This window comes from Phaethon lepturus, unplaced genomic scaffold, assembly GCF_000687285.1.
Source record: "Phaethon lepturus isolate BGI_N335 unplaced genomic scaffold, ASM68728v1 scaffold26320, whole genome shotgun sequence".
Taxonomy (NCBI): domain Eukaryota; kingdom Metazoa; phylum Chordata; class Aves; order Phaethontiformes; family Phaethontidae; genus Phaethon; species Phaethon lepturus.
In genome coordinates this window covers 1-10715 of record NW_010510185.1, presented here as the reverse complement: position 1 = coordinate 10715, position 10715 = coordinate 1, and the positions used below count along the sequence as shown (strand labels likewise).

The following is a 10715-nucleotide window of genomic DNA, read 5'->3' as shown; positions in this document are numbered from 1 at the left end:
AAAGAGTGTCTGCATGGCACGTTCCCCACACACCCGAAACTGCAATTGGAGGCAGAAAATGAGGCCATTGCCCAGGAAATTTGCCCTATACTGAATATCAAACACCTCTAACGAGAAGGAGTGACCCCTACTACAGTCTCACAGATCAAAACAAATGAAGCCAAGGACTTCATTCAAGACTGGTGAGGAAAGACTGAATCTCTTCTTAGACAGGAGATGGACCTTGGGCTGGCTCTACTGAGACAGGAGCAGCAGAAGGTGACAATTGTGCAGCCCAGTACAAGGTTTGTATCTCCCTCACCCAGCTGCCTTGCTGGAGCCAGCGTTGAACCAGCTGCAGCTTCAGTACATGGTTCTGGTGAACCAGGCTGGATCGTCTCCAGCAAGGCCCCGACAACAGATGCCTGAACAGAAGACCCGCTAATGTTGCTGGAAAACAGTGAATTTTGCTTTTAGACATTGGGATATGGATACGGTAGAAGTGAGCTCCTCTGGTAGGAAGAAAATAATCACTAAGGTATATAAACATATTAATGACACAGAACAAGACAAACAGCACAACTGCTACCAGCTGCTATTGAGAAGAGTTACAGCCTGTTTTTCTTTTTCCTTCTCTCTATGTATTTCAGTTGCTGCTTACAGGCTGGAAAGGACTCTGACATAACATGGTGTTTCCCGGGATGACAATGTGTTGGCTTACACGAGAGCGGCTGCCGTTGCTTCTCTACTCCCCGAACATTGAGTGGCTTTTACAGTGCACAACAGATGAGCAAAACCCATTTCAGGCCAAGGTGGGAAGCTGAGGGAGAGGGAGGTGTCACTAACGGACAGATCCTCCTGCACAAACCCAGCCTGAGCCGCAGCCCAGCCTCCCCAGCCCTGGTGCTTTGCATTCAGGGGGTAACTCCTGTGGGAACCGGGGGCTGGTGTCACGTGGCCTCGCATTTCTGACATGAGAAATGGGCTCTTCACCATGCAGACTCTGCTCTTCCTCCGGACCCTTGGCTGCAAGCCACCTCGCTCAGGTCTTCTGACTGGGAGGCATATCCAGGAGGAGATGGCACACAGGCTTTGGCTCTCAAACTCTCATGAACGCAGATAATACAAATTTTAAACATGACATCTGATCGTCTTCCATTCATCCAGGTTTTTATGCATCTCCATACCTCCTCTCAAGTCACTTCGCATGTCATTTGTCTGACAGCAAAGGAGCAGCTAATTCTGACATTTAATTTCCATCTGTTTGAAGGGAAACAGCCGGTGTTCAAAACCTCTTTATTCCAGCAATCTCAGTGTTGCAGCTAAGAAGTGCTTATATTCACAGTTTATAAAGATGGATGTCTTGGACGTAGAACGATTGCTTGTCCTGTTTTTCTAGCCTTGGTATTTCTAGCAAAATACATGAGCAAATCTTACTGCATAAAATAACAAGTCCCTCAGTGTCTATAGAGGCCACATTCCTCCTCAGGGCTGGGAAGGGAGAAGCACTTTACTATTTCACTGCATGCTGGTTTTAGACGAGGTGCGATACCTCACAGCAGTGCTGGGGGTAAAGGTGGACCATGTTATCTGAACCTAAATATTTTGCCTGGCTCCAGAAGGGTGCAGGTCTCCCTAGGTTGTTTTACACATGCTCCATCACTGCTCTTGCTTCAGCAGTGATTTTATTCACCAAAAGAGTTTTCCTTAAAAATATATTCTGACTTTTCTGAACAGTGGATTACATCTCTCAGTTCCATTGCTTTGTATAGCAGAATCCTGCAGTTTCTGCTGAAGTTAACAGAGACTCTGAGACTCTGTGCTGTCAAAACCAAGCACATTCAGCACCTAAATCATAACTCTGGATTAGAGCTATTGCCTGAACAACTAAATGTTAGACACACTGCCTGTATCAACGCTGGCTAGTCCAGCCTTGTTTTACTGATTCATCCAGGCGTTTACATCAGTGAGTCTGACACGGTGAATTTACACATGAGAAATCAGGAACTTCTGACCAACACCCATGCTGTTTAACTGGACTGGTTATTTTTAAATTAATGAGAGACTACTTATCAAAGTGACTGAGACAAGTCAGAACCACAACTTGGTTATAGTCAAAATAACACGCTCTGTAGATTTTACCGAAATTTCTTCATAGAATCACTTGTGATTGCTGTTGTCTTATTTTACAGTTTCCTTGCTTATTTGCATAAAGCTTGGCAGAATATGTACAATATTGTGCAACGTACAGCTTCTGATAGTGAGACCAAAATAATCCTGCTGTAGGGAACACCCACAGTCCCAGCCTGCATTGCTTTAGAGACGACAAAGAACTGCACTGACAAGAACTGCTCTCATGCCCATAGCGTTTGCCATTTCTCCTTGTCCACAGATTTAAAACACTGGTTGTTTCACAAAATTTAATTTTATAATTTTCTTCCAAAGGAAAACAGACTGTCCAGCAATTTTTGACTTACACTCAAAAACATACACATTCACCTTCCATATGTATGGATACATACCGGGATTTGTACTACTGACTAATTTTTTCACATCCTGCTGGAATGCAATACCTGCACATCTTCATCTTTTTGTCCATCCTCCTACCTGAGCATGATGCATCTCAAGGTTGTACAGAGAGGATTGCCTCCAACAAGCAGGACAGACCACCAGCCACCCCTGTTGCTCCTAAACAGCCTCTGCTCAGCATCTCAGTGTCTCCCAGAGTGGTGGATAGCTCAGGAAGAGGTGGCCTGTGATGGCTCCTCTCCAATACCCATGCCCACAGGACCACTGAGGAAAGGACTATCTCACACCATCTTTCCCCTCTCTGAGAAAGCACATACTCATCTATGGCTAATCTCCCTTCTGAAGCAGTACAGCTCAGCTGAGACCTCAGACTGCTCTTCGGGAGTATTTGGGGTTCTTACCAAAACTGTCTTCACGTACTCCACCAGCAGCTCATTTTGTGCAATGGAGGTATCTATTGCTGCATACACACAAGCAATGGCAAGGGCAGGCAGTGCAGTGGTCTCCTGCTACTGAATGTGCTGCTCTCTGACCCCCAAACAGGCACGCCATTATATCCCTAGCAAAGTTCTCCAGCAAAACCACCAGCGATTTGTATTCACTTCAGCTGTACAAACACGGTATAAAGGGAAGCAGAGATCTCTATGTCCAGCACTGTACCTCTCTTTCCTTCCCATGTCACCGCCACTTGCAAAAGCACTCATGAAAATGAGCAAACCCAACCCGCTAGAAAGAGGTAGGGCTTTCAAATGAGAAGTGGGTATTCAGTGGAGAGCTTCAGATGTGCCCTGCCTAAAGAATGCACTGGTGGCAACAAGTCTTCTGTGAGAACTGTGGAGATGCAGAGGATGGGTGAAGGCAGGCATCAGGGAATAACTGGAAATGCTGTTTTGCTATTGCTGCAGTATCATTTGGCTGTGGGGACAATAAAGCTCTCTACAAAATCATGATCAGCCAAAATATTTCAGAGGGGCTCAGCAGGGAGCACAAGCTGTTGGGCATCAGAAAAGGACTGGGCTCAGCTTTTATGCAGTGGGTTGTCATAGCCAAGGTGAAGATGAAGCAAGGGGAGGAGCTGCAGTTCTGCTCACCTTACAGGGGTTTGGTCTGAGCCCTGCTTTGCAAACCAAGTCACCCTCCTACCCATGGCACAATCTGTGCTTAATGTGTGACCCAATACCTTGGGTCCTACATGCAGGGAAAGCTGAGAGGTCACCTCTGTTCACAGCTCCAGTCATCAGTGGTTCCACCACCTTTTGGTACTCAAGGTGTCCCCTGCCCCAGTGGTCCTCCCTCCAGGTGCCCTTCCTCCTCTCCATTTGCCCTGGGGTAGATGAACCCAACATCACACCTGTTCTGGGGAGATTTAAGCCCAAAAGAACTCAGCCTGTTGGCTGAAGGCAAAAGCCCATCTTCTCTCTCAAGAGTTGAAATGTCTTTACACCCTCCCCGACTCTCCTGTCTAGACCAGAAGCCAAACAGGAAAAGTGGTGCACACAGATAGACAGCGAATACACAGAACAAATATGACACGTTGTTTTTGCCATCTTTCAACCAGGAAGAGACCTTAGAGGTATTAATAAGTAAGTTCTGAGCTTGGTATCCTTCCGTTTGTAACTGAACTGCAAAACATGCAAACGTACATAAGCAATGCATTCCCAGTCACCGTGCACCACAATGGTCCCAGGTTCCCACTTCTCATCAAGCTATGCTTTCTCTTTGGCAGTGGTGGTACATAGTTTGAAAAGAGAAGCTATGGATTTATCAAGAACCATTTGTCTAGTAAAGATGATGCACAACTAGCTCCACTGTGTGTGATGATGGACCCACCTGCACAACAAAGAGGTAAAATCATGGTTGCCTGCAAAGCCAACAAAACCCTTTGCCACTGGGCTTCAGAAGACACTTCATCACATGTATGCAGGTTCCCCAGGATCAGGTCACAGGGAATAACTGTTTTTGTGCAAGGTGAGAAAATCACTTTTGTTATCACTTTGCTTTTAGTACTTACCAACTTCATCCCTGATCTTTGCAAGCTCGACTCCTAACTCCTTTATTTTCACAAGGGCATTTTCATTCTGTTTAAGGAAAAAGAGAGAGAAATATGTATAGTCCCCATGTTTATCCCAGATACGCACTTTCACATGTTCATTTAGTAAAGCAGATTAGATTGATTCCTCAGATCTTTTTTTTTTTTTTGGCCAGAGGAATTATAATGGACTCATTCAGTTTTTAAATCAAGCTTAGGAGCCGCGACTAACTGGCTATAAATACCTTGTATCTCTGTGAATGCATGTACACACACTCATGTGCACAGGACGGCACAGAATACTCTATTTACTCCTATGTGTCTAAAAAGACATTTGTATTTTTTTATCATTTTGTATTCAGTCTCGGTACCGTTATGGCTGGACTGCATTTACAAGATGGTTTTACTAATTCTGTTAAAACACTTCCATCTATTTATGCCTGCATTTAACCATCTCTAAATGTATTAAGCTCACACAGTCAAATCTGCAGAGCAGATTACTGTATATACACCATTCTAGGCACGATGGGCATACCTATACAGACTCACTAATGGCCTGATGTTCATGCCTATTTCCACATCCATTTCTGGTATTTTCTTGTCTGTAAAAGACAAGAGATCATTTTCTTGACGTCTCTCAAAATAAATCTGAATACTTAAGGAATTAAAACAGATAAGCTGGCCAAAGGAAAATTAAAACATCTTTACGTTAACAATGCTAAGGTGGTGTTACTAAAATGCAAGGACTTTGGCAGCAGATATCTCAGGACTGCTGTGCAAAATGACAAAGAAAAGCCACAGGAAAATCTATTGGAGTTTGGTTTAGTACAATAAATCCTAGCATAACGGTTCAAGCATAAGAGCACTTTAAATTGGAATGTATCCTGAATCACATTAGGAAGACAAAAACGTATCCTGCTGGGAAGATCACCAATGATTAGGAAAACTAGATCAGATTTTACTATAAATACGTCCTAGGTTAGAGAAGGCCAAGAATCTTTAAAGGACACTACAGAAAAATCATATTCAAGAGAAAAGGCAGTGTAGTAGCAAATGCAATTAAAAGCAGTCATAGAAAGTAAATATTTCAGTAATAAGCAAGCAAGGCTAATAAAAATCTAGGGCATGGAAAGGATTAGTTTGGCAGCAGGATACTTAGCTGACAGGATAGCAAATTAGTTCTCTTACCAAAATGAAAGTGAAAAAAAAAAATTATTTCAGAGCTTAATGTTTCTGTTTATTTTTCCTGCATCTAATATTTAACTCTGTTAAGAGAAATAACACAACAGCTTTATTTTTGGTAATACCAGGAAACTGGAATCCAGAATTTAAATTAAACCTTTACACACTGCCCTTTTGGGATGCTTTCTACTAGATGCAAGGGACATGCTTTCCAGAAAGTTTTGCTGTAAATGGAGCGATTAACTGAGCTGATTCGAGAGCCTCGGGTGCCTGAGGAGACCCAGGCAATGTGGGCATCTTTCTTCCTCAGTTATGGGAAGAAGCCAGACATGCAAGGCTGGGCTCCTCCAAACAGCCAGCTCCATAGGCTGCTGAGTAATGCACAGGGGTTGTGTGCCAGGACTGCAGAGTCCCCAGTCCTGGCCAACTGCATTAGGCTCAGAGTAAAAAGGAGCGGGTTGTTTTGTTGTTTGTTTGGGCTTTTTTTTTTAATTAATTTAAAAGCTACGAAAAAATAAAAAGATCTGGGTAAATATAGCCTGGTATGTCAAAAAAGCACAGCCCTTCACAGATTCCCAAACCAGCAGTCTCACAGAGATAAGGTTTCCCCTTTTGGAGAACATCACTGCATCTTCCCATTAAACCGTCTGTTTAACTCACTGGAGTCATTTTAAGAAGTGTTTTTGAGAGATTGCCAGCACTGGTGCCCTTGAAGGCATGTGCACAGGGATATACAGGATACGGGACTTGCAGATGGGAAGGACCCACTCAAATTACCAGCTCCCATAATTTGAAACAAAAGCCATTTAAAGCAAGGGAGCTCTGTATAAATCATTGCCAGCAGACAAGCAGAACTCGGTAAAATTGTTACTATTCTCCTTACATGAAGAAAATGAAAAGCAAGTTAAAAAAAATGACACCCTAGAGGAAAAAAAAGTTGTTAAAATTTTGATCCCCCATAAGATGTATTATAGACTCCTTTATTTTATTATATGTTTTCGCTTAGATAAGGTTTGTCCTACCCTTAAGGACACTTGGCGGAGAGACCCTTTCCAAAAGAGAGGAGAATCACCGTGGTACTAGCTTAAACGTGCTATCCCACAACTCAAGCTCCAGCATGGACACCATCCCTCCTGGCTGCCTCCTGCCACGCTGAGGCCATGGTTTCCAGAGCTGCCCCTGGGGCTATTTCGAGCAGCCGGTGTTGGCACAGCCCAGGTGCCATCGCTGTCACATGCCTGCCCTGCCAATACTTCTTGCATTGTATTTTATTTTGGTTAGAGCTTTCTGACTGCTCTTCGGGACCTCTTATTTATGTTTCCTGGGAGGTCAGGTGTGCAAGGGTTGCCCTCAGAGCCAAGGTCTCAAGCAGGCCCTCCTTCTCAGAGGGTTCTTTCAGAGAGAAACAGCACATGAGTCCTCCTCTTCCTCTTCCGCAAGACAGGCAAGGTGTGGTTTTGGCTAATTACCGTTTCAGCCTCATGGTCTCCTGGATGCACAGTGACCTTAGAAATCCCTGACATCGTCTGTTACGGTGACCTGCTTTGTCAGCGTAACATGATAGGTTTGGACTGCACGTGTTCCTGCAACCAGCGTGAACATGATATTAATACAAAACAAAAAAGCTTCTCCTTGTTATCATCAGCCTGGCTCTGCAGACAACCAGCACTTCAGTGTCAGTGCAGCCAGGGCACCAGGCATGCCAGCGCTTAGGAAACTGAACGTTACAGTAGAGCAAAACTGGATCTGACATGAGAATGTAAAGCTATCAGGTCCAATGATGAGATTCATATAGGTCCAACGTCAAGACGTCAAAGCAACCAGAAAATTCACAAGCACGCAAGGAAAAATCTGCCAAAACAAATGTGTAATAAAACAAATTAACAGGATATCCCACTGAATTAATCAATCTTCATTAATATTTATCTCAGCAAAGTATTTGAAAGAGAAGACAGAGTAAGCAGGAACTTTTGCTGCCTTCCCAAGAGTCTCATGTATAACAGGCTCAGTGTATCAAAGGAGCTTCATAGGTGTCCTTCACTAGGCCACTGGTTGGAATCGAGCCATTGAGGGTGACTGACTAAGGGCCAGATCCAACTTAGGTTGGAGGCTAGGTGACCATACTAGTGACACAGCCATTTCCAGCGGATGAAAAAGTCATAGACACTGTAACGAGATTGTGCAAATATCCAGCATTTCAGTACAGCAGTTAAATGGCACGGGAGAAAAAAAAGTCCTTCGATGTGAACTGGGATTAATTTTTTTTGGCCAAGATGTGAAACCAAAACAGTGGGTTTTGTGCAAATTAAAACACTGCATTTATTTTTTCAGGTAGTTTTAATGAATGATGGATTTCATTATTGCTTGGAAAACCAATGAGAAAAGTCTTCCATTGGCTGCATGCCAAGAAATGACTCTGATACTGAAGTAATTTTCATAAATAAAATCACACTCATGATGGGAATTGAAGGAAACCTTCTTCCTCATACCTGTAGTCTACAACATAATAGTTAAGTCTTCTGTCTAGAATATGTCCCAACTCTTCAGACAAAGAAAAATAGAATAGACAAGTAGAATTATATATTTCTTGTGTGCTTAAACTACTGCTCTATTGAATAGAAGACACAGCAGCAACTCTTTTTCCCATCATCAGCTTTATAACATATGGACCTCCCAATATTTCTCCCATGAAAGGCTCAATGTCAGGCTGCATTTCAGCAAGTAAAACAGACCTGAAAATGGCACTTAATGTACTCCCTGAAGAGTTTTGAGTACACCTCACTGAGGTATGACTTATATTGGTGCAACATCCAAGCAGCTCCAGAATAACTGGCAGGTAGTCAGGCAGAGGGGTGGGAAGGAAGGAGGAATTAATCCAATTAAACAACAGTGGCCAAAACTTAACGGTGTAGTTCAGAAAAAAATCTGCTGGATTTAGATATAACCGCATGTGAGGACCTGGAAAAATAACTTGGTAAAAGATGCCATGATACAGGTCTGAGGATGGGCCAGATGCTGATGCTGTCCAAACAGATTAAGAAGGGAAGTAGTGACGAAGGCTTGGGGGAGAGGAAAGGCTCTGCTTTAGTTGCATGGAGCTTCAGCCGGCAGCTAGACATCCTCAAGGAGATATCATGGACAGGGAGACAGGTTAAAGTTTTACTTTGGACCAGCAATAATTGTGGGATGGGGAAGCAGAGTTGCCTTAGAGTATCTCTTGTCTGAGAACTGCAAACTACCTGAGAGATACTAATTCATTAGGAATGCTAATTAATTAATTAAACCTCCAGGTATTTTTTAACAGTAGGTAAGCAACAGTAGATCCACTGCACAAATGGGTCAGATGAGGCAAGGAACATCAGAAAATTGCCCAGACCCGCATAGGAAATTAACTGCAGCTGGGAAGTAAACACAGGAGCCTGCAGTTACCTCCCCAGACTGACACGTCTCTTCTCCCCTGCCAACTTACACGCTTGCTTATATTCTGAGGTCCAAATACATGTACAGTATCTCTACAAACACTTCCCACTTCTTTATGATACCATGCACTGCACACAGATGCTCTGTGGCACTTGTTATTAAAACTGCTCCTTCAGAACAGCTTTTCTGTATCCAATGCTTTCAAAATATTAAAAAAAACCCAAAACAAACCAAGACTGACCTGCAAATGGTGCTTAGTCACTGTTGTGCTTTATTCAAAGTTCCCTGGGGCAAGGCCTTACATTATCATTGGAAAGAGAAGCATATACATTGAGAATCCTCTTGTACCAATAAATATTTCAGACGATACTTGTAGAAGCAAGAACTGAATCCCACTGCAGCTGATGTTCAAAATGATCCACAGTCTTCCTTCAAAAAAGAGGTGTTCTAACACTGCTGTTTCAATCAAGCTGGTTATCAGGTAATCCTCCCTCATAATACTCTTCAGGTTAAAGTTTACAAGCACCTAGATATACCCCAGTGACTGTATTTTAACAAGGTTTATATTAAGCCATACATTTTATCTTAACCTGGTTAACAGCATATCTCAAGTAGTATTTGAACATATTATTAGGTAAATGGGAGACACTATCAGTTTTTCATTCAACCGAGTGTATGAATATTTTAAAAAGCCAAACTCTAACAAAATATACTACACAAGCATGTGTTTCTGCCAAGATAGTTTCTGTTAAGCAAATTAAATGCATATGTTCATTCTCTCCCTCTTCTGTACGTACTTAAAATCCAGGCAAATTTCCAGAGGAACAGCATGGAAAGCTATGTGTTAGAAATGTCCCACAACTTCTCTCCCACATGCTATTCTCCTGCTACCTGTAGCTATGTACTTACCTCTGCACCGACGTTTGTTCACCACCCATTTTGGTGCCTGGGAATTTGGTTGGTTGAGATTCACCCTGACATAAGAAAACATGTAGTTTTGCCTTGTTTCACTTCTAGACCGGAGGATCAATCCTCCGTCAGAAAGGACGATCATTAGAGAGGTAAAACCTTAGGACAGCTGGAGGTTGAATAATCTCTCTTCAAACTTTAAAACTCTGTGCGAGTTGCCTTTATAACTTGTACTCCACAGGGTTATTAAACATGCATGAAAAGCACAGCAAGAAATCCAGCCGACTGCTACGACGGAAGACGCGGGTGGTCCCTCCTTGCTCCACCAGACCCCAAGCTTTACGTTTAGACTGCGGGATGAAGTTACGTAAGGCACTGCAGCGCCTGTGAAGGCGAGAGCTAGGCTTCTCCCCAGCGGGGGGGAGCGCAGCGCACCCTAAATAAGCCGAGCATCGCTCCCCGCGCCGCCGCCCCGGGATGCGCGCACGCCACCGCCGCCCGCTAGAAGCAGCAGCACGGGCTCCATCGCGGTAACGGCCACCTTCCTGCCCCCTCCCTGAAGGATAAAAAGAGGCAAAAGTACCGTCTGGTCCTCGCACCGAGCGCGGGAAAAACGCGTGGAGCAGCATTTGCCCATCCTGGCAGGACCGCCACCCGCCGGGCTGTC

The 10715-nt window shown here is 43.7% G+C and overlaps 1 protein-coding gene across 1 annotated transcript in view; it reads right to left on the bottom strand.

Moving 5' to 3' along the window:
• The window catches only part of LOC104627861 (microtubule-associated tumor suppressor candidate 2-like), a gene marked incomplete at its 3' end in the record, with an annotated part of 20882 nt that extends 13640 nt beyond the window's left edge, over positions 1-7242 (bottom strand). The window contains exons 1-2 of the mRNA XM_010296249.1: positions 7189-7242; positions 4520-4586 (exon numbers count right to left, since the gene is read on the bottom strand). Of these exons, the coding sequence (XP_010294551.1) occupies positions 4520-4586; positions 7189-7242 (121 nt within the window). The remainder of the gene's footprint in view (positions 1-4519; positions 4587-7188) is intronic.
• Positions 7243-10715: the final 3473 nt, after the last annotated feature.